The 27,186-nt window shown below is 45.5% G+C and overlaps 1 protein-coding gene across 42 annotated transcripts in view; it reads left to right on the forward strand.

Annotated features, from left to right (window-relative positions):
- Nucleotides 1-27,186, forward strand: part of WDR20 (WD repeat domain 20) — an 84,246-nt gene that overhangs the window by 43,955 nt on the left and 13,105 nt on the right. For 7 of the 42 annotated variants that reach the window (XM_063793895.1, XM_063793888.1, XM_063793877.1 and 4 more), the window contains exons 2-4: nucleotides 11,570-11,752; nucleotides 14,394-14,486; nucleotides 25,212-26,471. The exons of 1 other annotated variant lie outside the window; for it this stretch is intronic. In XM_063793895.1, the coding sequence (XP_063649965.1) occupies nucleotides 25,299-26,471 (1,173 nt within the window). In that variant the 5' untranslated portion in view covers nucleotides 11,570-11,752; nucleotides 14,394-14,486; nucleotides 25,212-25,298. Of the gene's footprint in view, nucleotides 1-10,093; nucleotides 10,146-11,569; nucleotides 11,753-14,393; nucleotides 14,487-17,405; nucleotides 17,589-25,211; nucleotides 27,137-27,186 lie in introns of those variants that run through there. 34 more of the 42 variants (XM_063793893.1, XM_063793879.1, XM_001163392.6 and 31 more) reach the window with 20 other exon arrangements.

The raw sequence follows: 27,186 nt of genomic DNA on the forward strand, positions 1-27,186 counted from the left end.
TTAATGTTTAAGATATGTTTAATGTTCTCTCACTCTAGCTCTTTTGCTTCCTGTTTGAAACACAGCAGTGTACTATGTCCAAAATGCTGTCATATGATATACAATTACTGCTACAAGTGTTGTTTATTGAAATTTTAGACATTACAGATTCAGTAGCTTGTTCTAGCTGACGCTGGGTGATTGAAAAGGGAGAAACAGCTAGGTATGGTTAAAGGTGAAGTTGTAAGCGTTATGAACCTTGGGCAGATCACCACCTCTTCCTGGGCCTCGGTTTCTCTGTAGGATGAGGAAATGGAAGTTTGTAGGCCCTCTGCACAACTGGGGACTTAGGGCCGTTTTCACTTAGGATGGGAACTCTTCTACCGATTGTTGCTTATGTTACTCAGCAACTTGAATTGGAAATTTAAAATCATTTATGTGCTCTGCTGAATATAATGAGCCCATGGATGGTCCAAAGGTTAGAACAACAACAGTGTAGTAGTTAGGCAGCACACAGGAATTACTCTCTGCTCTATAATGCTCTGTAATTTACCAGTGTTGTCTCAACACTTTCAGAAAGGCATAGAATTCTATCTTTAAAAAAAATTTTTTTCTAAGAATTTGAAATCATCTTTTGCAGAAATGAATGCATCTTGCCTTTTGTCAGTGTGAGATACTGGTATTCCCTTTAGAATGGGAATACGTATTCCTATACATATTTAACAGAAGGGTTCAATAAAAATAGGTCATTTGAATATGTCAGCATTTTAATGTGATGAGATCTGGTGTTAGTATGTGTGCAAATTGAATTTATCTTGATGTTTATTCATAGCTTTTCTTTAATGAAGAAATCAGTATTTCATTAGCCTAAGGAAGCCTCACAACAGCCATTTGTGGGGACTTGCCTTGCGGTAGGAGATCTAACCTTCCGTGGAGTACAGCATCAGAGAATGAAGAGCTGGTAAAGATGTTGCAGTGTAGCTGTTTTTTAAGTTCATCTTTAAGAAGCTACTCTGAAGGAAGAGAAGTAGATTGTAATAGCTAGTAGTTTCTAAATGACAGGCTGCCTTAGGAAAAAGTGACATGTGAGAACAACAAAAGCTTGTTATTTCAGCAGATGCTTGACTGAGGGTGCTAGGCCAGGGAAGATGCTGCCACAGAATGTCCGCCCTCTGCTTGTTCCTGCTTTCCCCTGGTGGCCACCCTCTCCCCACCCGATGCAGAGCTCCAAAGGAGGGGCTTTTGCTGGCCCCTGGGAGAAGCCATCTGATGAGCAGCAAGCAATTCCAGAGATTGTCACTGTGAAATTTTTACTTAACGCATGTTACGCACTTTGTGACTGTGTGTCTCTTCTCATTTTGGGATGACATGAAGGTGATGTTCCACACGTCTTACATCTTGCTATTTGCTGACGTTTGACTTATTGTCTTGCCTGCCTCCCCTCTGTCTAATTCTCTGTGCCGCCTCTCAAAGCCTTGCTGCGGCTAAACACAGCCCCTTGAACATGGTTGGCCGGGGCTCATTCCAGGTCAGAGCCCATCAGAAGCGTGCTAGAGACAATGCACCAACGGTTGGTCTTTAGTGAAGGGGATGGGTTTGGAATGCCAAGCAAGTGTGGGCTGTACTAGTATGTTTGAGAATGAAGGAGGAATGGAAACTAAGAAAGAGAAGCTACTGTTTTGTTTTGGAAGATTATACTGGAAGGAAAACCTGCTGAAAGTGGGCTTCCACTGCTGCTGTCCTTCTCCAGGAAATTTAGGGCAGAAAGAAACATCTGTTTTTCCTTATGTCTGTTTCTTTGAAGGTATTAATGAATGATGAGAATTTTCAAAGCCCATATGATAAGTAGCAAGTCCTTATGTATTCAGAAGGAAACTAATGTTTCCCGAGTGCCTTTTAAGTGCCAGGGATTCTGCTGGGACTTATATTATTCCATTTTAATAAAATAATTCTGTGAGGCAAATGATTGAAAAGAAGAGGTAGATCTGGAATCTGGGCCACACTGAGAAAGGCTGGAATATTTGAGTCCCACTTCAAGAAGCCTAGGAACATGGAGTTACATGGTGATAGAATTGTAGAACTAGGTGCCACCTCACATGTCTGTTGCATCACCCCAGCAGTAGACGGCGGTGCAGCAGAAGGCACACGGGCTGGAATTTCGATGGCCAGACTCTACCACTGGGTTCCTCTGGGCGGCTGATTCTATTTTCTTGTTTACAAAATGGGAGTGGCAGTTGTACTTACTGCGCAGGTTTGTAGCGAGGTTTCAAAAAACTGATCCATGGAGGTGCTTTGTAAACTGTAAAGTGATGTACTAATATTTACTGATGGAGACTGTTTGCTTTCATGGATGGACACCCAAGAAGGCATTTATTCTTAGCATTTTGGTCAGCAAAAGAATTATCGAGATTGCGCCACTGCAGTCCAGCTGGGTGACAGAGCGAGACTCCATCTCAAAAAAAAAAAAAAAAAGGCATTATATATTTGCTTTTATATACATTTGGCTGTAGGTCTCTTGGTTTCTATCACTTCACTGTTCTTTCCCTCCATTTTCAGACTTGTTTCCTTTCTGTGACAGATATTCAGTGATAACCTTCTGTGTGCCAGGCCCTCTATTAGATGTTGGAGACAGGGAGGTAAATAACACAGATAAGTTCTTGTCTTTTTTGAAATGAAACACTGAAACTGTACAATTGATTACTGTTTGTTTTTCCTATGGGCATAAGTGACCCAAGCCTAACTGACTTCTTATGTTTCTGACATACATATATTTTAAACAAGTGTTAGGCTCTTTACATACTGTTAATGCCAACTGTTCAGATATGTTGGCTGTAACTATTGAATTGAAGATACTGTGAGAAACATGGATTGTGTGGGTCTTTCCATAAGGTAAACCTGGTTTTGTGGCCCCTTCAAGGGCAGCGGTGGGACTGTGGAATTGGCATCTGTGTGGTGCTGTGCAGCTGATGGTTACTTGAGCGTTAAACTGTTCGCCTACACATGAAGTGTGGGCAGTTGAAGGTGTTTGAAAATCACTGTGTGGTATTTTTGTCATTAGACCCACCCAGTTATTTCCCATTATGTTGAAGAAAATTTTGGTTACATAGTTGAGCTTTGTTCAAAAGGTGAATATCAGCTCTGATTGGCCAAGGTCTCTTTTCATCTTCAGTGCCTCCCCCCACAACACCCGCCTCCGGTTTCACCAGGGTGACAAGCAGATGTGGTCCAGCCCCAGGCCCTGGACTGTGGACTAATCAATCTCTAACAGGCACTAGCAGCCCCAAGCCTGACTAGGTTAAAAGTTCCACCAAGGGCCAGGCGTGGTGGTGGCTCACATCTGTAATCCCAGCACTTTGGGAGGCCGAGGCAGGCGGATCACGAGGTCAGGAGATGGAGACCACCCTGGCTAACATGGTGAAACCCTGTCTCTATTAAAAATAAAAAAAATTAGCCAGGCGTGGTGGCGGGCGCCTGTAGTCCCAGCTACTCGGGAGGCTGAGGCAGGAGAATGGCGTGAACCCAGGAGGTGGATCTTGCAGTGAGCCGAGATCGTGCCACTGCACTCCAGCCTGGGGGACAGAACGAGACTCTGTCTCAAAAAAAAAAAAAAAAAAAAAAAGTTCCACCAAGAAAACCTGCGGAACAGTCTTTGCGATGTGGTTTATTTTGGATCTCAGGTTTTAAGATAGGCCCCTAGTTGTTCCACTTCTTTTCTAGTAGGTGATCCTTTGTGGCCCTTGGAAGTAATTTCTTGGCCACTTTTGGTCCCTGTTTTGGTTGTCTGAGATGTGGTCAAGAGGAATGATAATAGCACTACAGTCGTTCTCTTCTCATTTTCAAAATGGCTTATGGCAACCTTTGATGCTACTCAGACTGCTCCAGCTAGTTTTGATTAATTCATTCAGGCTGTCAGTGACTCAGCAGCCTCCTGGCTTCTTTCTTGTTTTTAAAAGGAGCTGGACTTTCACAATATATGGAATATAGTTAACATATTGCAGCTAATAAGTGTGGCACATAATGATAGGCATCAGTGAAGGGGGCTGGAAGAATGTCACACATAGGCTGGGGGAGCTCAGGAGGACATGACATCTCTGCTTTTGTGAATATGAGGGTAGGGGACTTTTTTTGGGTGAAAGAAGGAATGGCAGGAAAGGCAAGGTGTCAGAAGCACAGGCAGCAGCCAAGGGTCTTTGGGGTAATGTATGTGGAGGGGCGGGGGTGATAAGGCCACATTGGGCAGCCTGTGAGTGCTAAGCTGTAGGCCCTGCAGAGCCGTGGCAGTGGTGGAGTGGGAGAGTGACCTAAGGCTTCCCGAAGATGTGTCTGGCAGAGTGTAGGGCGAATTGCATGTGATTGGAAATGGGTAGAAGGAGACTGGCACAGAGCTAGAGAGGCTGAGCTAAGCTGGGGAAACCCAGGCTGGATGAGGGCCCTGAAGCTGTCCTTTGGGCAGGGGTGCCAGGCAGGGGACCCAACAGAGCGCCAAGTATAAAGCTGGTTGGGGTGGGGCTTAAGGATGGGAGGAGTGGACTTAGGAGGTAGAGAGTGCTTTGGGTGTAGGCCAGGTAAGTTTCTGGTCTGCCTGCATTAGGCACTTGGTAGCTGTTAGCTATGCCAGTAAAAGGATCTTTTACTTTTCTGGCAAGACTCTGCAAGACCGGTTCTCTCTTAGGTGATTCTCAGGTGGGGATGGGGAGGGAAGATGTGAAATTTAGGGAAAATAAAACTACCTTTATTACCTACACTATTTCCACCTGATTCATTTAAAATTATGTCTAAGATTATAATTTGACACACATTTTTCAAAAGAGCTCTGAGATATTTTTCATACCACATCAGATGCTTCTGGGCACTGAGGAGTTTTATCAAGTAAAACTTTACCAGGCCCATGTGATGTGACATGGCTGTTGCCTGTGATGCCACAGGCTTCCCAAAGCCCTACTGAGGCCCACTAAGTTGGTGGGAACCAGGCTGCAAGCTTTTTGCCTTTGGTGGAATAGCCCCTCACAGGTTCAAGTCCTTCCTCCACATTTCTGTCCACTCAGCAGCATTCCTGAGGGAAGAGTGGGCAGGCAGGGCTATGGTGAAGGCATGAACTGGAACTGGAGGGTTTCTTTTGCAGACCCTTTGTGGTACTGGAAAGAAATTCCTCAAGGACCTATAGGCTCATTAGTGCCATGCTAAACTGACCCAGCTGACTCTGAATTTCAGTAGTATTGTTCCAGAAAAAAATTCCAGCCAGGCATGGTGACTTACATCTGTAATCCCAGCACTTTGGGAGGCTGAGATGTGAGGGTTCTTGGAGCCTAGGAGTTTGATACCAGCCTGGGCAACATGGCAAGACCCTGTCTCTACAGAAAATTTAAAAAAAAAATTAGTTGGGCATGGTGGCACGCATCTGTGTCCCAGCTACTTGAGAGGCTGAGGCAGGAGAATCAGTTGAGCCCAGGAAGTTGAGGCTGTAGTGAGCTGTATTTGCATCACTGTACTCCAGTCTGGGCAGCAGAGCGAGACCCTGTTTCAAAAAAAAAAAAAAAAAAATTCCAGAGATCTTAAGGATGAAAAGTCTAAGGAAGGCCAGGTGTGATGGCTTATGCCAGTAATCCCACCACTTTGGGAGGCCAAGGCAGGCAGATCACTTGATGTCAGTTCGAGACCAGCCTGGTCAACATGGTTGAAACCCCGTCTCTACAAAAAATACAAAAATTAGCTGGGCGTGGTGGCACGTACCTGTAATCCCAGCTACTCGGGGGGCTGAGGCAGGAGAATCACTTGAACCCAGGAGGCAGAGGTCGCAGTGAGCCCAGATCGCACCACTGCACTCCAGCCTGGGTAATAGAGCGAGACCCTGTCTCAATAATAATAATAGTAATGAAGAAAAAGAAAAAGTCCAAGGAAAAGAGAAGTATTACATTTAAAAATGTTTACTTACTGATCGAGCCTTTGGTAACTAGTTGTTTCTTTAGTAGGAATTTTAAAACTATCACTTAAAATTTTTCTATTAAGTTGAGAACTTAATAAGTATGATGAGACTGTCAAATTATTTGTAATCAGTAACTCCTTATGCAAACTCATGAGCATAATGATAAAATTTAAACTTTCCATAGAAAAAATTAAGAAACAGTTGTGGTTTAATGTATTCTACAAATACTTAGCCTCTGTGCCAGGCTGGATACCTCTGCTGGGGCTGAAGACCAAATACCCGATTCTTAAAATGGATAAGAATGTTTAATAAATTGGTTCTTCTATAAATTCATGTTTATCTCTCAGAATCTGAGTGGAAAAAAACTTACGGTGAAGAACTTAGGTAATTGATAATTGGGATGCAAACCATTTTTTGAAATCTCAAAGTGTGTAGAATCTATCAGAAAGCTGAAAAAAACTAATTTTGTGGAACTATACAGTGGTAACTGTTTAATAAAGTTCTCCTTAAAAGAGTTTTTATTATAATTTTATTTTAATTGATTATAACAGACATAAAACAATTCTGAAATCATATAAGTGATTAAATATTGAATGTTGTGGAATGAATTAAGTACTTGAGAATTCAGATACAGGAGCAGCACAAAGAATGGTTGGGAAAATCCTTGCTGTGGGCGGTGGGACTTGAACTGACGGGCACGATTCCTGGGGAGGTGGGCAAAGGAGATTGTCCCTACCAAGAGGGTGACGTAAGCCAAGAAAGAGGGGCTGTCTGCTCTGGCCATTGCTCATGAGTTGTGTGGAGGGCCAGTGAAGGGTGGAGAGGCAAGATGGTGTAGAGCTGATAAGAGCACAGCCTCATGACCCTGAACTTCCTTCCAGGTCCCTCATCAATGTAATGTGGATACATTAGTACCAGCTTTGAGGGGTGACTAGGATTGGATTGGATGATGAGTGTAAAGTTCCTGGTGCAGGCCTGGCACATAGGAAGTGTTGATTAGGCCAGGCGCAGTGGCTCACGCCTGTAATCCCAGCACTTTGGGAGGCCAAGGCAGGTGGATCACCTGAGGTCAGGAGTTTGAGACCAGCCTGGCCAACATGGTGAAACCCTGTCTCTACTAAAAATACCAAAAACAAACAAACAAACAAAAACAAAAAACAAAAAAGTAGCCAGGCGTGGTGGCAGGCGCCTTTAATCCCAGCTACTCAGGAGGCCACGGCAAGAGAAACACTTGAACCCGGGAGGCAGAGGTTACAGTGAGCCAAGATCACACCATTGCACTCCAGCCTGGGTAACAAGAGGGAAATTCTGTCTCAAAAAAAAAAAAAAAAGTGTTGACTAGACAGAAGGTGATATTGCTGTTGGGGAGGATGGGGCTGAACCCTGGAGGGCAGGGGTGCTAGGTACTTTTTCCTACATTGACTTGATAGAAATTAGGAGGCCACAGGCCAGGTGTGGTGGCTCACACCTGTAATCCCAGCACTTTGGGAGGCTGAGGCGGGCAGATCACTTGAGGTCAGGAGTTCGAGACCAGCATGGCCAACATGGTAAAACCCTGTCTCTACTGAAAATACAAAAATTAGCCGGGCATGTTGGTGCATGCCTGTAATCCCAGCTGCTGAGGAGGCTGAGGCACAAGAATTGCTTGAACCTGGAAAGTGGAGGTTACAGTGAGCTGAAGTCATGCCAGTGCACTGTAGCCTTGGCAACAGAGCGAGACTCTATCTCAAAAAAAAAAAAAAAAAAAAAAAAAAATTAGGAGACATTTTGATTAGAGATAAGATGTGGCTGGAATGAATGAATAATGGTAGCTACCCAAATACTTCTGTGTGCTCTGTGCTTTCTGTTATCTGCAGCCTTCACCATTGCCTTGCAGGGGAGGGGTGGGCCTTTGATCTCCTATTAGTGAGAGGAAACTTACACTTTGCCCAAGGCCACTTGGCTACCAAGAGGGAAGGCAGGATTTGAACTTAGGCTTGCCTGGTCTGGGCTCTTTCTCTCGCTACCAGACTGCCCCTGCCTGGGAAGCCATCTGCCAGGGGCTGATGACCCCATGGGGAAGAGGAATAGCTGGCTTGGGTGGTTACTCCTGCTCCTAAAAAGGTATGTGAGCTCAGAGTGCATGTTGGCAGACACCCCATCCCCCGCCCCCCAGAGGAGGAGGAAATAGGATGGTCACATATCAGTGGAAATTGAGTTAGAACTCAGTGATTAATGGAAAGAGGACAGGCGAGTGGGAGATGGTCGTGCTTGGACATGAAGGCAGGCACTGGGAGACCTGGCCTTTCTCTATCTGGGGTGGGGCTCCAAAAAGCTCTGGCCCAAGAGTGGAGTCCATAGATTTTTCAGAAATACAATTTTTTTTAATGGGCACATAACCTAGCAGTCACTTCTGACTTCTTGGTAATTCTTACTTGGTAAAGGTGACATGTTGCCTGGCTGGACTTCTGCTGTTCCCGTTTGGTCAGTGCCACTGGAAAGGGATTGGGGAGGGAGGAGTGACCTTAGGTGAGAGAGATTCTAAGTGTTCCTTGGGGTCAGCCAGGTCTACTTTTGTGTCTTCTAGACAGTGCCACTCACACTAGTGTTGACAGATCAACTTTAAAAAAATTTTAGTCTATGTGGATTGATACTTTTGTAAAATAAAAAGAATTAATAGGAAAAGAAACTGAAAAAGACATACAGAATATAAACTCTAACTTTTTATCATTACATTCAACAGATATAAAATTTGTCAGTTGCCATAAAAGTTTCTAAACTCTTATTCTCAATGTCTGTACTACAGGCAGTGCATTTGACTGCAGACTAATAAACTAGTCCTGGACTGGTACACTTCAAGAGCGGTGACCTAGGAAGAAAGTTTGTTAAGCAAATTAGTAGAATAAACAGGATATTTTTAGAATATTTACCTGAAATTTTTTTTTTTTTTTTTTTGAGACGGAGTTTCGCTCTGTCACCCATACTGGAGTGCAGTGGCACGATCTCGGCTCACTGCAAGCTCCGCCTCCCAGGTTCAAGCGATTCTCCTGTCTCAGCCTCCCGAGTAGCTGGGACTACAGGTGCCCACCACCACGCCCGGCTAATTTTTGTGTTTTAGTAGAGATGGGGTTTCATCATATTGGTCAGGCTGGTCTCAAACTCCTGACCTCAGGTGATCCACCCACCTCAGCCTCGCAAAGTGCTGGGATTACAGGCGTGAGCCACCGTGCCTTCTGGCCCATTTTACCTGATTTAAGAGTAAAAATAATCTCTTCTCATTTAAAATGCTTCCATCTTTTCAGTAAAGTTCCATATTGGGAGGCAGGGATGTAAAAATATACCAATAACTGAAGCCAATATAGTTGTGAGGGGTCCCTAAGTCTAACTCTAAACTGGTGGCAGTACTTGGAAAAATAGGTGCTTTTACTTCCTCTGTTGTTTCTGAGAAACATTACGTATTTTTTAATTTATATTAGGCTATTTTCTCTGTTAATTTCTGGCTAGATCAATATCTGTGTATTTCAGCGCATAATTTTAGGTATATTCTTTCAGGGGAAAGTTCCCTAAGTGGTTGTTGCTGTCATTTGTCTTGCTATGTCATCTAGCCTGAAGTGCAGTGGTGCAATCCTAGTTAACTGTCACCTTGAATTCCTGGGCTCAAGCAGTCTTCCCACCTCAGCCTCCTGAATAACTGGGACTACAGGCATGCACCACCACACCTAGCTGATTTTTTATTTTTCTTAAGCTAACTAAAAAAAAAAAAAAAGTCTCGAGTTGAATATGCTGATACAGTAATTATGTATAACTTAATTGTTCGTATTTCAAATTGGATTTTTGTTCTCTAGCTGCCAGTTATATCTTATTTTATACTTGTGGGTTTTTTGTTTTTTTTTTTTGTGGATGTCTTCCTCGTTCTGAGATGAATGGCATGTGGTGTTCTCTCACGCCAGGATTCTCTTTCCCTGCCATCCGAACCGCTCAGAAGCTGCCTTCCTCAGACAGCCTGTCTGTGGCCATCGTCCCAGGCCCCGCTGCTCACTCGCAGCACTCGGCTGAGCTGCCTTCAGCCCGCCTTGCTGCACAGCGGCCGCTCCCCTCCACTGGCCGCTTTTCTCCTCGCTCCAGTCAGGACTCCCTTTTGTTTTGTATCGTGCTTTGTATTACACTTTTCAAGGCTCTTTCATGTATGTATTCTCTTATTTCATCCTCCAGACAATCCCATGAGGTTGGTAGAACAGAGATTCTCATCTCCGTTTTAACTGAGGTGAGGCTGGGAGAGTGTCCGCATGGCATGCACCCTCATTCCTTTGCCCTGGGGCTCCCAGAGCTACTTGTTACCGCTCAGGTCCAGACTTCTCCATGTGCAAGGTTTTGAGTTTGCTCAAAGACGCCTGTAATTTTGAGGTCCTCTTTTCTACTCATTATTTATATTTGTTATTGGAAAGTCCAACATTAGAATACTTGGTTCGATGTCACAGGCCTCTTTGGAAGAAAGAAATCTTCAGAACCTGAGGGGGCGGTCAGTAGAGAACTAGAGCCGGGAGCCCCAGAGGGCCACACAGCGTGAACTGGGTGTCGTGAGGGACAAGTTCTGCTTCAGGGTTAGTTGTCTCCACTGGAGATTTTCAGACAAGAGTGGGAGGGGGTGGGTTTCCCTTATTTCACCAATAAAAGCCCAGCATATTGGGATGCCACAGGACATTTCTCATGAAGAAAAGAATCCTTCTTGAAAGTGGGGAGGGCACATTGAAAAATCACTTTTCACCCAAGTGAGAAATCATTTGCTTTTGACTCTCTCTCCCCATCCCCTTAATGGTCAAACAGACCTGGGTTCCAAATCCAGCCCTGCCACTTACTTAGGTAGGTATGGTGACGTTGGTCAAGTTATTTAACTTCCCTAAACTTGTTTTCTCATCTGTAAAATGGGTAAAATATCGTCCACTTTGCAGCATTATTGTTAGGATTAAGGACAATGCATGTAAAGTCCTTTGATTATGGCCTCAATAAGTAATGTTCCCTGAAACCTAATCCAGAAGAGGGATTTTGACCCAGAAAGGGAGCCACCTGTATAGAGTGGGCTCCAGCAGTGGTTCTTAGACTTGAGCGGGCATCAGAATCACCTGGAAGCCTCTTTACGACTTGCTGGCCCTACTCCCATAGTTTCTGATTCATTTAGTCTGGGGTGAGGTTTGAGATTTTTGCATTTCTAAGTTCCCACATGCTGCTGCTGCTGCTTCTGGTTTGGGGACTACACTTTGAGAACCACTGGGCTGCAGGTAACTGGCCAGTGGGCATGTAGGTGCTGTAGATACATTTGAAAGCCGAGCTTTTTATGTGGTTACTCTGTTAGACACTGCTTGAAATGCATTTTGAAAATACTGAATTTAATATCTCAAGGATATTTCCTGCTGAAGTCCAGGAGTCTTTGTTACATATATTTGAAGGAGAATAAGTTGTGAAAGTAACAGTTGTAAACATATTATAGATAGTCTAATAATATCTAATTGGCTAAGGTATGTGAAAGTGCTTTTATAAAATGTTAGATGAATGTTAAGTCACAACTGAAAAAACATTTTAAATCACTTTGTTTTTAAGATGAAACATCATAATGGAGTATAAAGTAGCATAACTTAGATTTCTCATCTCAATGTGCTGTTTACTGTATGTATTTTTCTCTTTCTCCTCCAGGCTGCTGACTTGAGTAAACCAATAGATAAAAGGATATACAAAGGAACACAGCCTACTTGTCATGACTTCAACCACCTAACAGCCACAGCAGAAAGTGTCTCTCTCCTAGTGGGCTTTTCCGCAGGCCAAGTCCAGCTTATAGACCCAATCAAAAAAGAAACTAGCAAACTTTTTAATGAGGAAGTAAGTAGCACCCTGTCTTAGCTGTTAAGAATCCCTTTAAGAGTTGATACATTCTTACCGAGGGTAGTCGGCCTTATTTTGCACTTCAAGCTAAGCCCATTTTTTATTCACCCAGCCCTCCTACCTAGTATGCCCAAGTTTAAATGTGGTGGATTAATTTGTTGACCTTACCTGTTCTTCCTTGGGGTGACTGTTTTGTGCATTTTTATGGAGCATGCTCAGGTGTCTATAACAGGTGTTTTAAAACTCTTCTATAATGGAGATAGGGACAGTACTGTAACTCGGTATTTGTAATTTAAGTAAGAAAATGTGGAATTCCAAAGTTGGTTCACATCACCAGAACATTTCATGCAGATCAAAGAACTTGATGACATTTCCCTAGGCTGCTTAAATTGTAGCCAAAGCTTTTGTATGTATGTTTGACAGTCATTTGGCTAAGGAGTACTTCACTTGCTCTTGAAAATAGTTACTGTAAACTCATCTTTGACATAGTTGGAAATCCTGGCACTTAAAGTTTGGTCACATGACATAGCTTTTGCCAGTGTTGTAGTATGTACTGGGGTTTCTAGTATCTTCAATTTCATTCTGGAAAGAGCCTGAGATATCTGAGCTGTCTGTTCAGGAACATGTCAGGACTGTTAAATGTGGCATATAGAAATTGCCAAGTAGATTATATTTTTTAAAGCTGTTGGAGCATCTTTCAGCCTCAAGTATTGCTATTTCATATTTAATATTCTTCCTCGTCTGTTTCAGTATGACTTTTCTACCAAGTGGAAAAGATAAGGTAGGCTTGCTGAGTTAGAAGCCCTGGGTTCCAATCTCTACTTGGGACCTTGCCCCTGAGGCGCAAGGGTCAGGCTATGTGGGACCCCCTCCCCCCCTCCCTTTTGCATTGTTGCATGGTTTTAACATCATTAACTTGGAACAAAAACACATTATAGAGTATGGTTTTTAAGAAATAATTTTGTTTGGGGAAGAAAATTCAAATTGACAAATGGCAGTTAAAATTTGGATTCTTTTGCAGTCATGGTACTTGCTATTCATGCAAATCAGTATCCACCCAGGGTGCTCCTGTTTGACATTGCCAGTGGATTTGATAAGATCTTATGAACCATGCCATCTCTTCTAGTTTCCTCTGAGTTGACTGGAAACAAAACTTGCCATCTGGACTGACAGATTGTAGAGGAAAAGTACTTAATCCCATTTTCCATTAAAAAAAAGTTAAGCAGAAAATATTTTATTTACCTAGATGTTTTTTTAGTATCATCTGCAGAAGTGATTTCTAAGTAGCTGGATGATTATTTTTTTGGTGCTGGGTTTGGGGAGCAGCGCACAAAATTGGCCTCCTCTGCACTGTTAGCAGAAATTGTGAATTTGGAATCATTGTGGGTTTTTATTGTTTAGGTAGGGGAGAGTGTGATTGAGGGGGCAGGGATTGGAGCCATGTAAGGGCTGTTAGTAAACAAGACCCGGAGGCAGCCCTGGCCGAGGATGGTACAGAATGCCGCTTAGAGAACAAGAAAGTTTTGTGTGTCGTGGCAGGGGGAGGGCAGGGAGTTGGAGACCACACGTCCCCAGAATCTCAGGGCTCTGGGAGCACTCAGGCTGCATTGGCCAGAGCTATCCCTGCCCTGGTGACTGGGAGTTGCAGGCTGGAAGGCAGCTCCTCATTCTTCATGATTTAAGCATGAGTTATCTCATACTCATTTTACATTTTATTTGAGAAATTGCTATTTAGAATGCTAGGACTGTGTGTGGTTTAATGCCAGCTTCGCATTTACAGCTTGAGGCTGAAATTGATTGCCCTTCATAGTAAGGAAATCCTCTGGCCATGTGGATACATTTTTATCAGATTTTGGTCAGAATGTCTAAGAGCAAGGGTCACCGGATGTTTGTTCCTTAGAGAGTGCCAGGAATGGTGGTGAAGTAGTCATCGTGTCGTGCTTTGCTGTGGTGTGACATTTACAGGTTTCAAGGCACTTTTACCTATGGCCTCTACAGGGAGGGTGGGGAGTTGTTCCCATTTTACAGATGAGGAAATAGTCAGAGAGCACATAAGTGAATTGTCCAGATCAGGTAGCAAGTTGATGATAGAGTTGGAACCAGAAATTAATTCCAGAAACTCATTGGTTACAGGCCCCACCATGCATGGTTGCCAGATGAGCTCTTGCCCTTCCGGGAGCTCACAGTTTAGTAAGAATGGACAGAGAGTACTGAGCATGTGTCAGCATAGCGATATGAACAAAATACCAAGGGCTAGCTGCCGCAGGAATTCTTTAGTATGCATTTTAAAGTTTTTTAAAATGTTAAGTTCACTGGGGGAGTTCCAAGAAATGCTTTCAGAAAGTGAAGTTTGATGTGGGTCTTAAAGGGTACATAGTCATTAGAGGAGGGTAAGGAAGGCCTTCAAAGCTGGAGGAACAACTAGGCATGTGAAAGAACATCCAGTAACAGCTTGGCCACATCACAGTGTGGGACTTGGAGTGTCAGAGTTCGAAGCTGGAAAGATAAATTGGAACCAGCTTGTCTTATAAAAGCCCTTTCATGTCACGTGAAGCAATTTGGAACTGACACTGGAAGATGTGGGGGAACCTTTGGCCTTTTAATCAAGGGAGTGACAGGATCAAATGTGTTTTTTTAGAACTCTTGTCAGCACTTGTGGAAGGTGGATTGGAATGAAGAAAGACAGAATGAAGGTAGCAAGACCAGTGAGGAGGCTCTAGTAACTGTCCAGGTGAGAGCTGAGGGCTTGAACTAGAGTTGCGGCCATTGTTTCATTCATTCAGGACCTTGACTACCTACCACATGCCCAGCACTGGGTCTGCAGCAGTGGGCAAAACCTGCCCTCCTGTGACCCCTCTCAGGAGGGAAGAGAGGTATAATAGCACCACCCCCGAAACACTGGTGACCACAGATGGTGACACTTTGTGATGTAAGAGGCAAGAGAGCAGGCCCAAGAAAGGGAGAGAATCACAGAGGTCTACTTTGTTTGTTTGTTTATTTATTTATTTATTTATTTATTTATGAGACAGAGTCTTACTCTGTCACCCAGGCTGGAGTGCAGTGGCGCAATCTTGGCTCACTGCAACCTTCACCTCCCAGGTTCAAGCTATTCTTGTGCCTCACCCACCCAAGTAGCTGGGATTACAGGCCACCTGACTAATTTTTGTATTTTTAGTAGAGACGGGATTTCACCATGTTGGCCAGGCTAGTCTGGAACTCCTGGCTTCAAGTGATCCACCCACCTCAGCTTCCCAAAGTGCTGGAATTACAGGCGTGAGCCACCACGCCTGGCCAACACAGAGGTCTACTTTAAACTGGGAGGCAGAGGACATCTCTCGGAGGAAGTGCTATGTTTTAAGCTGTGCCTCATGTGAGAAGAAGGCCAACCAGGTAAGGAACTGGAGATGGAGCTTTCCTGCAAAAGGAATAGCACATGAGGGCCGTTGAGCCCAAGGAAACTGAAAGAAGGACGGTTTACCTGGGGAAGGTGGCATGAAGTAAGGGCATGAGATTGGAGGGCCACATCACCTACGGCCTGATCCAGATTTGTTTCTTAGCCTGAAGTACGGGATTCCTTAGAAGGGAGCAGGTGCACAAGGCAGGCAGATTGGTGTTTTTGAAAGGTACCCTGGCTGCTTTTTGGAGACTGAATTGGAAAGGTGTATTAATAAATCAGGTTTCTGGATGTCTCTTGCTGTGTTGGGTGAGACTGGGAAAGAAGCAGTTGTCAGGGAATGGAGGGGGAAGATCAGAGGTTCTGGTCTGTACTTGCTAAGTTTGAGAGACCTGTAGATAGTGGGATGTATGGATCTGGAGCACAAAACTAGGGGTCACAATTTGGCAGTTGTCAGCATAGAAATAATAATCACATCCTTGAGATTAGATGAAAGGTTCTTTGGAGAGATGATGGTGAGAACAAAGAAGGCCTGGGTCTGAGGCCTGATTATACTCCAAGATTCTGGCCATCTCAGCTACTGCTTTCAAAGGGGCACTTAACATTAATTACCACGACATTTACAACTTCACAGCCCAGAATGCTGAGGGCTCGGACACCAGCTCTGCCACCTTCTGCTTACAGGATGATGTGGGTCTTACCTCTCCTCGGTTGGAAAATGGGTGGGAACAGCACCCACCTGAGAGGTTTGTGATGAGGCTCAGATGAGTGAGTTCAGGCAGGGTGTTTGTGAAGGGCCTGAAGAGCGAGCCTTGGTGAATGCTCAGCAATGTGGAGGTAGAGAGAAACTCAGGCTTCCTTTCCTGGGAGGGGTGGTGTTGGACGGAAAGCGTTCCGTGGTGGGTGAGATACCAACCGTTTTGAAATACAAATAATTAATTTTTTAGGACAAGCAGGTAGGAGCATGGCAACCCAGGCAGAGAGTCAACATGTGTGAGGCTGAGGGTTGGCCCGCTGGTCACAATTACAGCAATGTGGCCTTTCAGTGTTCCTCACCAGAACACCTCTCAGACCCACCTGTTACCACACGTGCACACACCTTCACACACCGAATCCCCAGCATCAGTTACTCTGGCCTTTGCCTCCTTTCTGGTGCCTGGTACATGAAAATATAATAAATGTTGGGATGGAAAGATGAGTGAAATGGAATTATAAATTTCAGAAATCCACCTGAGATAAACATAGATGAAAAATTCCCATCTGGGAACAAGTATATTTTAAAAGATGATTTTCCCCCTGTCAATTAAAAATTGTGTGCATTTAAAATGCTTGTTGATAGAAAAATTGGAAAATAGAGAGGTACAAAGAAGGTAGGAAAGCATCACCTCTAAACCGTGACGCTCACTGTTGACTTTCACAGTCGGTGATTGTTTTCAATGAGGGGACACCATAGGGCTCACACCTTCCATTGGGGGTGAAGGCAAACTTCACCAAACTTCACCTCCAAGTCTGGCCCTGATCAGGTCAGCCCAGTGAGCATGGGCAGGCCCTGCCCTCTTCCCGCTCCCTGGGACTGTCCCCAGTCACACTGGAGGTCCTTGCTGGTGCATCTGTTCAAGACCCAAAGAAAGTCGAATGCCCAGTCCTTTCTAGCCCCTCTCAGGAAATCATCCCCAGCTCCCTGGAGTCTCTGCTTTCCCCAGTCTTCCAGAGTAGATTTTGGGTTTCTATTTGTAGCGTTCTGTACATATGATGCCCTTGAAAATGTCTAATGGGCCATTATTGAAAGTATCTTGGCGCACGGTTCATCTGACAAGCTCCCAGATCGTGGAGCGTGTCCTCATCATCAGAGCTGCCCACAGAGGAGAGTCACCCGGTCACATTCAGCTCACTGTGGTGAAGCACCCCACAGGGGCGAGGAGTTTACTTTTTAAATTTGTGTGTGTGTGTGTGTGTGTGTGTGTGTGTGTGTGTGTGTTTCACTCTGCCCTGTTCTGAAGTTTGCTTTTTATAACTAATGGTTATATATTTGGGGAGGAAGAGTTACAAAGGGACAGTTCCTATATGGTAATGAATGCAACCTTGTTGTCTGTGTAAAAATCCTGATTTTGGAGTATATTCACAGAATAGTAACTTTGAAGGATTTTCAAGTATGTGTTAATTGTTGGCTGAAATATAAAATGTTAAAGAACTTGGCATTTGGCTTCTTTCGTTACTGACACGATACCCTCTGCTGTTGCCCTTCTCCTCTTGCAGGCTGTGAGGCTGAGGCAGACACACTGGGTAGGTCCCACGTCTCCTTGTGGCATTTAGATCCAGTCTTACTGAAGGGCATGCTGAAGAGGAGATGGCCCTGACTCCTGGGGTATGGAGGGACACTGCTGCCAGCCCAGGCTGCGTGGCACATCCTGCCAGCTGCAGGTGCCTCCCAAGCATGGGGTAAAGCTTAGCAGTGTTCTGTCTATTCTGATACAAAGGAATGGTCTGCACATTTTGTTAGTTTTGTTTCTGTTGATTTTCTAATCGAAGGAAGGAAATGAGCCCGTAATGATCTACTCCTTAAAGCTTGAACACAGATAAAACGACATCCGATCCCCTCTTAATGTGGCTTTGAAATACCCTTTCCTAATACTTCCTGAGCCCTCTTCAGATGCCTTTACATCATCAGAGCCTTTAGTTGCCATTTTTGCTTGTGGTTGCATTATGGCTTTTCAAGCAGCTGCTGTGGTTTTTGAATTGTTTCAGTATTTTTGTTATAAATTAATATCTGCATTTTGAAATGCAGATCCACTCACCCCCAAACTAATTTTTGATTTTTGCTTATCATATTGATAGTAATGAAAAAAAAGAAAAAGAAAATGAAGTGCCTTAGAAAGCGTCAGTGTGAATTGCTTTCACAAAATGACACTTTGATGTGGTTATAGACTTATTTTTATTCTTGTTTCATTTTAACTAGTCTAGTGTATTTTGAAAATCTTGTCTGTTGATGGCATTTGGGATGGTAGTGTTTTCGTTGTTCGTGTGATTTTTCTTCGTATTCATATCTTAAGTGGCACGGTCTGTTTGGCCTGCAGAGCTGGAACTATGGGGAGGGCCGCGCTGAGCGTTGAGTGGAGACATGGAGCCTGCATCCCCACAGAGCACTGGCCCAGAGCAGGTGTCTTGACGTACATAGAAATGTGTCTGTATTTCGTTTTGCTTTTAAGGTTTATTTGCGTTTTGGGTTTTTTGTGTTTTTATGAACATGTTTGTTAAGAATGGGCCTTGGAGCATTTTGGAGTTGGACACTGATGGAGAGCCCTGTGGCCAGGCCAGCTGCTCTGCCAGCACCTCTGTTACTTCCCCTGCCTTCCCTCCGCCTCCTCGCTGAGCACCTGCCCTGCCCATCTCTCAGCGTACCCCTGCCCTGGAGGGGCTGCGACTGGGACTGGGGCTCTCCTCCACTGCTTCCCACCAGAGCCTTCCTGCCTCTGCCTGTCTCTGTTCCCCAGCGCCTCCCTTCTGGCCCAGGGAGCAGGTCTCTTCCCTGTCCCTCTCTCCTGGAGCTCACCTTCCTCCACCAGGCACCTGCCCTGCACCCTCCTCCCCTACGGTGTCCCTTTGCTCTCAGCGCCTTCTCTGCCCCCACCCTGCTTCCCTGTGCTCTCTCCTAAGGACCACCCCCTCCCTGTGCACTCAATCCCTCTAGGGCTCAGCTTCCTCAAGTCTCAGAGGCCTGTCCTCTGAGGCTCTGGCCTCCTGTGGCAGCTCCTTCCTCTTCTGCCTGCTCTCCTCATGGCACTTCTGGGTTGTTTGCTTGGATATTCCTTCTGCTTTCCTTGTTTTTGTCCTGTGCCCTGTATGGAGGTTTTTTTTTTTTTTTTTTTTTTTTTGAGACGGAGTCTCGCTCTGTCGCCCAGGCTGGAGTGCAGTGGTGCGATCTCGGCTCACTGCAAACCTCTGCCTCCCGAGTTCACACCGTTCTCCTGCCTCACCACCTGAGTAGCTGGGACTACAGGCACCCGCCACCATGCCCGGCTAATTTTTTTGTATTTTTAGTAGAGACAGGGTTTCACCATATTGGCCAGGATGGTCTCGATCTCCTGAGCTCGTGATCCGCCTGCCTTGGCCTCCCAAAGTACTGGGATTACAGGTGTGAGCCACCGCGCCGGGCCTGTACAGAGGTTATTTTCAGAGTTTCACACGCTCTTCCTCCGCTGCACCTGCTTCCTTGGAGATATTTATTTATTTCAGAGACAGGGTCTCACTGTGTCACCCAGGCTGGAGTACAGTGGTGTAATCATAACTCACTGCAGCCTTGACCTGGGCTCAAGTGATCCTCCTTGGAGATCTTAGGATGTTACTATTCGCAGCCAATTTCTGTGACATTCGTGGTTATATTTATTAGCTGCAGACCTTTCTAGCTGCATACTGGGCAAAACCCAGGGGTCTTTACACACCCCCGCTTTCCATCTTGCCCTCCACCCAGCCACATTCTGCCACGCTGCCCATGGTCAAGTTTAAGACCTATTTGTCCATGGCATGGACAGTTGTCATAGCCTCCTAACTGGTTCCTCATCACCCCCACCCCACCTTGCATTCTGCACCTACTGCTGGGGGATTTCATGTTATTCTGCCACTTCCCTTTCTAGAAACTGTCTGTGCCTCCACTGTCTGCAGCAGCATCCCCAGTAGAAATACAGTGCCAGCCATGTGTGCAAGTTTAAATTTTCTAATTACCACATTAAAATAGTAAAAACCAGGGGAAATTAATTTTAAGAAAATACTGTATTTTATATATTTATCTCCAAAATATTATTTCAGCATATAACCAGTGTGAAAACTATAAATGAGATGACTGACATTCTTTTTTTCATACCACGTTTTTAGAACCCTGTGTGTGTTTACACTGACAGCACATTCCACTTGAGACCGGTGCTGCGGGACTGGGGAGTGCAAGCGTCAGGGTCCCAGCCGAAGCCCTTTAGCTTGGGACTTCACAGCCACAGCCTGAGTCCCAGCTCACAACTCCAGACCAAATTCCCCTCCCAGCTCATGTGCTGCAATCAAGACAGATGCCACACATGGCCCGGATCCCCACCCCCCTGGCCTGCTGCGTTGGCTGGGCTTTTCCTTGGAGCATGGCCCCTGGTGCTTCTGCCACTCCTACCTCCCTGCCCACCCCCGAAACCCCATCCCTCAGAGGGACCGGGTATTTTTCAACATCCTCATCCAGATCAAGGCCCCATTGACATTGGAGAATTCAAGCCCAACAGGGAATTCCATTACTTATCATTGAGCACTGACTAAGATTTTTTTTTTTAACTAGACTTTTTCTGAAACAAAAATATACCTTATAGTGCAGAAACTGGACTGCATAATTTTTATTCTTGTATTTATTTAATTAAATGTTCTAGGTATTTCTTTCTTAATTTGAAAGACAGGAGAAAAATGTGTTCTGTTCTCTTCCTCTTTTGTCAAACCCAATCCAAATAAGCCAGAGTCATGTAAGTTAAATGACTGTGCTTCCCACGCTGGCCTGGGGTCTGAGACAGGCTGATGCCCTGTTCCTTAGAACGCTTGGGAGTGGCCCTGCAGGCTGGTCGTCAGAGCCAGGTGATGTGTGTCTGTGGAACGGGAGACAGCATGCTCGCTTTGGGGTCTGATGGGCCCGTCTGTTCCCCTGGCACTGGTTCTGCTGTGTCTCTCCGCCTCGGAGTCCTTGAAGTTGTTCTCTGTGGGGGTACACTTCCCCAAACATCCTCTTAGCCTGATATTTGCTGTCTTTCTGTCCTTCTGTCTTGCTCAGCTGTCCAGCACCAGCAGAGGAAGAGGCCTTTCTTGGCCGTCCTATTCAACATTGAAATCACTAGAGTCCCCTTCTCCCCAGCACGTTCTCTTCTCTCCCTGGTTTATTTTTCTCCACAGCACTTATCATCATCAGATCACATAAATTTCACTGTCTTCTCATCCCACTTGAACCTAAATTTCATGAGGGAAAGATGCCTGTTTTAATTTATATTGTATCAGTGCCTGGCATATGGTACGCACTCAATACTGGATGGATGGATGGGACTTCAGGCAAGTTTCTTGACCTCTCTAAGCTTCTTTTCTCACTGATAATATGGCGACAATCCCTGCCTTCCTGTAGGGAGACAGGCATGACTGCATTTTCCATTTTCCATGCGAGGCAATTTGGTAACATCTGTAAAAATCATAAATGTATATATCTTTTGGCTCAGTTACTCCACTGGGAGTTTATCCTGTAGGTACATTACTCACACATGTGAAAAGTGCGTGTGTGCAAGGGCATTCATTGCTACATAGATGTCCATCAGTGGGGCACTTCCACAATAAACCACAGTTTATCCAAACAGTTGAATACTCTGCAGCTTTAGAAAAGAATGAGGATGCTGTCTTTGTGCCCATACAGACTGATATACAAATACACTTGGAGGCTGGGCATGGTGGCTCACGCCTTTAATCCCAGCACTTTGAGAGGCCAAGGCAGGAGGATTGCTTTGCTCCTGAAGCCAGGAGTTTGAGACCAGCCTGGACAACATAGCGACACCCTGTATTTACAAAAAATATAAATTTTTAATCAGCTGGGTGTGGCAACACTCACCTGAAGCACCAGCTATACTCAGGAGGCTGAGGTGGGAGGATTGCTTCGGCCTGGGAGGTCAAGGCTGCAGTGAGCTGTGATTGCACCACTGCACTCCAACCTGAGTGATGGAGCGAGACCCTGTCTCAAAAAAAAAAAAAAGATATGGAATGAGGAAGCAGAGGTGAGACAGTGCATAGTATGCTCCCTTTGGTATGAAAAAGAAGAGTGGATAAATGCGTATTCATATTTGCCTTGTACATGCACAAAGACACTCTGGAGAGAGAAATGAGAAGCTAGTACAGTGACTCAGGACAGAGGATCTGGAATGGAGTAGAAGAATGTAAGGCTTTCTACTGTATACTTTTATGTGAATTAATAATGTATTACCCATTCACACAAAAAGCGTATCTTGAAAGGTAATTTTGAGGCTTAGAGAGCATGGGTGTAAGCCTCTACCAGTGGCCAGCACCCACAGTAGACACTCTGATTGGAAGTGAGGGCCAGCACGCTGCTGTTGCTGCCCACAGACACTGCTGCCTGCCTGCCACTCACCCTGATATTGCTGAGACACAGGGCGCCCCCAGAGAAGCACGTGTTTTCCCTGCTGTCAAGCACATGATTGACAGAGAAAAACAATGGGTAAGGCAAGTGAGAAACCCTTACCACAATATAGGTGGATCCAAGGTCGGTTTTTTTTTTTGGTCTGCGGTTGCTTAAACTGGTGTGCTCAGTCCACCATTGCCAGTGTGTCACAGTAACATTTAATTAGGCCCCCACAGGGGGATTGAAGTAGATTGGCACAGGATGTTATCTGTAGGTTACATCCATGTGTCTACTTAGGGTAGTCTCAGTGCACTGTTTTTTTGTTTGTTTGTTTCTTTTGAGACGGAGTCTGACTTTGTTGCCCAGGCTGGAATGCAATGACGTGATCTTGGCTCACTGCACACAGCCACCGCCTCCTGGGTTCAAGTGATTCTCCTGCCTCAGCCTCCAGAGCAGCTGGGATTACAGGTTCGCACTACCATGCCCAGCTAATTTTTGTATTTTTAGTAGAGACAGGGTTTCACCATGTTGGCCAGGCTGGTCTCGAACTCCTGACCTAAAGTGATCCACCCTCCTCGGCCTCCCAAAGTGTGGGATTACAGGCGTGAGCCGCCGCGCCTGGCCACAGTGCAGCTTCTTAATACGAGAGTGAAGGTTTTTAATGTGTTTTGTCATTGCAGTAACATTTATTTTTAATGGTGCTATAAATGCTGTTCATACCTCACTATTGCAAAGCAATACTGTTTTTACTTGATCATACTAGTTTTTGAGTTCTCATGCAGTTTTTGTTGTGTTTTTTAAGGCCCAAAATAAAATTTACTCCTAACCGTGCTGCTAGAAGTTTTTATGTCCTGAAATTTCTCCACACATGGTAAATAGAGTAACAATGAAGTGATCCTAGAAAAACTGGGATTTGATTTGGTTCTGGTGAAATGTAAGGTGCAGGAATTGGGAGCCACTGTACCAAAATCAGGACAGCAGTCTGGCTTCCCAGGCCTGAGTTAGCTGGTGTAGGCCTGCCTGACAAGGCCAGTGATGGAGCGAGCTGCAGACACCCTTAGGCCCTGGGCGATCAGGTACAGTTGTGTTTGTGGGATCAAGAGTGCTGGGGTAGTCTGGGCCCAGTGGGCACAGCAAGGTCTGGCAGAGCTGTGATGGGGGAGTGGAGGCCTCTTAATCCACCGTTCACCATCCCATCATCCTTGCACCTCCCTCCACCATCAAAAAAAAGCCCTGCTCTGGCCATGTAAATTATCTCTGTAACCCCTTGCTGAGAAAATTGCACGAAGGTCTAATGGAAATCCTGCCAGAGCAGCGCTGGGTTTTAGGTTGTTGGCATTAGTGCAGGTCAGGTGCTGTTTATAGGTAGGTCACCAGGCAGGAGGATAAAGAGGTGGGGATGAAAATACTGGCTGTGTCCCCAAGGCTGGCTTGCCACGTGCCTATTAATTTAAGAGGACCAGCCATGCCGTTTTACGGCAGTAAGCAGTGACACCTGCTGCTGAGTAACTGCCCAATGCGTGGTCCCCAGCCCTGGGCCCGCATGCTGTGTGGCGTTCAAGCCTCCGTTCTTCCTGCCTGGGGTCCTTTGTTAGCAGCCTACTTTCTAGGGTCTAATGTTCATGCAGTGAGCTTGCATGGCTCATTAATTTCTTTTCCAGCCGTTCTTTTAAAAATCAAGTCGTCTTATTTCTGTAATTCTCTGTAAAGATGTAGCGCACATGGCGGGCACATGGCCTCAAAGCCACCCTGGCAGAAGTCGGCATATTTCTTGGCAGATTCTGCCCCTGTGTGCCCAGTACCCCTCTGAGACTTGAGTCAGGGACTCCCCACCTGTTAGGTGAAGCGGTGGTGTTCAACTTACCTGGGGCTGCTGGGCTCCTAAAGGGACACTGTTACTGGGGCGATGGTGCAGTGGAGAGCACTTGGCAGTAGGAGCTTCTAGGTAGAACTTGGGAGTCTTGGGACTTCTGGATACGTTCTGGTGATGGGATTTTGCGCTCAGACGGTCCAGAAAGGGACCGCCCCTGTGGAAGCTGTTGGGCTGGCATCCCCATCACAGGATTGATTGGCAAGCAGGGAAAGAGACTTGTGCCTTTGGTGGGGCAGGTATTTTTGCCCTCCGTTATTTGGGTTTTAAAGGCAAGACTACTGACATACGCCTGTTAAAGAAACATCTCGGTCAGGGGTCCAAAGTTAGCATATGGAGCAGAGTGATGGTAATGAGACACACACTCCCGAATGAATCGTCAGTGTATCTCTCTCAACACCAGCAGAGGGTTTCAAGGAGATGCTTATGGAGATGCACGTGGGGCGGTGCATGGGAGTGAGGCGGCCTCGGTGGGCCCAGGCTCTGTTTTGGAGTTGTGTGTGCTGCCAGCCGTGGACTGTGGATTTCACTCCCCACCTTCGAGCCGCCAGAGCAGAGGGGCAGAGGGAGCCTGCCCATTACCTACAGTGACAGTAAAGGCAGAGGAACCCGTGAGGGTGAGGCAGAGCCCTCCTGGCTGTGAGGACTCAGAGGCTTCACCTGCAGGTCCTCGTAGAGGGGATACCACATGCAGATGCAGTGACCCCCAGATTCAGATGCTCCTACTGTCAAGGAAGAAAGATCCCAGCAGGGCTGTTCCCTCTGCAGTGAACCCTGTGCCTGGCATCGTGTCTGGCACTTAGTGGCCCCTCTGCAAATATCTGTTGGCTGCCTGACTCCCTCCGTGAAAGCCAGCAGCCTAACACCGATTTTAGAAAGTAATTCTAAATTACCCCAAAAGGGCCAAAACGCTCCTCGCTGGCTTGGCTGACTGCAGGATAAAATGTGGAGGGCCTGGATAGACTTGCCCCTTCCCATCGAGAAGCACACAAGTTTTCTTGCTGGAAAAGTAGACCTTTGAGACTTCTCCGTTGTGCTAACTTGTTCTCCTTTGTCTTCACAGAGACTAATAGACAAGTCACGAGTTACCTGTGTCAAATGGGTTCCCGGTTCGGAAAGCCTTTTCCTAGTAGCCCACTCGAGTGGGAACATGTACTTATATAATGTGGAGCACACTTGTGGCACCACAGCCCCCCACTACCAGCTTCTGAAGCAGGGAGAGAGCTTTGCCGTGCACACTTGCAAGAGCAAATCCACCAGGAACCCTCTGCTTAAGTGGACGGTGGGCGAGGGGGCCCTCAACGAGTTTGCTTTCTCCCCAGATGGCAAGTTCTTAGCGTGCGTGAGCCAGGACGGGTTTCTGCGGGTGTTCAACTTTGACTCAGTGGAGCTGCACGGTACGATGAAAAGCTACTTTGGGGGCTTGCTGTGTGTGTGCTGGAGCCCGGATGGCAAGTACATCGTGACAGGTGGCGAGGACGACTTGGTGACAGTCTGGTCCTTTGTAGACTGCCGAGTAATAGCCAGAGGCCACGGGCACAAGTCCTGGGTCAGTGTTGTAGCGTTTGACCCTTATACCACTAGTGTAGAAGAAGGTGACCCTATGGAGTTTAGTGGCAGCGATGAGGACTTCCAAGACCTTCTTCATTTTGGCAGAGATCGAGCAAATAGCACACAGTCCAGGCTCTCCAAACGGAACTCTACAGACAGCCGCCCCGTAAGTGTCACGTATCGGTTTGGTTCCGTGGGCCAGGACACACAGCTCTGTTTATGGGACCTTACAGAAGATATCCTTTTCCCTCACCAACCCCTCTCAAGAGCAAGGACACACACAAATGTCATGAATGCCACGAGTCCTCCTGCTGGAAGCAATGGGAACAGTGTTACAACACCCGGGAACTCTGTGCCCCCTCCTCTGCCACGGTCCAACAGCCTTCCACATTCAGCAGTCTCAAATGCTGGCAGCAAAAGCAGTGTCATGGACGGGGCCATTGCTTCTGGGGTCAGCAAATTTGCAACACTTTCACTACATGACCGGAAGGAGAGGCACCACGAGAAAGATCACAAGCGAAATCATAGCATGGGACACATTTCTAGCAAGAGCAGTGACAAACTGAATCTAGTTACCAAAACCAAAACGGACCCTGCTAAAACTCTGGGAACGCCCCTGTGTCCTCGAATGGAAGATGTTCCCTTGTTAGAGCCGCTGATATGTAAAAAGATAGCACATGAGAGACTGACTGTACTAATATTTCTTGAAGACTGTATAGTCACTGCTTGTCAGGAGGGATTTATTTGCACATGGGGAAGGCCTGGTAAAGTGGTAAGTTTTAATCCTTAATGCTGCACCAGATCTAGAACTTGAATAGGTAGTGACTTTTTTTTTTTTCGTGGGAGGGGTGGGGTGTACAATGAATGTGAATGACACTTCTTATTCTTAATGTAAATCTCAATGCATCAGAGCCATAATTTTGGATACTGCATGCCATGTAATTCTGAATCATTTGATAATTTACCTTAGAGCATATAAAAAAATATAATCAAACTAATTGCCAGCCAAGTCAGTCATCCTCCTGGGAGTATATAGAGTCCCAAGGTTAGCGCTCCTGTATTAGACTATTTCAATTTTAGGAAAATCATGACCATGTGGGGAAACAATGACTTTAAAATGCTGAAATTAAAATTTATGCTTTAACTGGAATATTTTTTGCTTAACTACTCAATTAGAATATTGTACACCTGATCAATGTGTGTTCAGCACAGATGGCCATGAATTGTCATTTATAGTCCAATTTTTTATCTTAATCATAAAATGTTTAGGAATCTATGAAATTTAACTTTAGGAACAAAACGTTTAGCAGGGTTGATTGATATTATTTTTACATTGTTCTGGCAATCCACAGAAAGAGAAGAGCCTTAATTTTTAAAACCCATTTTAGTCATTTTATGACAATTAAAGTTGTTTAATAAACATCTTTTTTCAAAGAAGCAGTTTGTAGCACTTTGATTGAGGTTCTGTGTACTAAGATACCCACCTC

The sequence above is a fragment of the Pan troglodytes genome, chromosome 15 (assembly GCF_028858775.2).
Source record: "Pan troglodytes isolate AG18354 chromosome 15, NHGRI_mPanTro3-v2.0_pri, whole genome shotgun sequence".
In the NCBI taxonomy this organism is placed as follows: Eukaryota; Metazoa; Chordata; class Mammalia; order Primates; family Hominidae; genus Pan; species Pan troglodytes.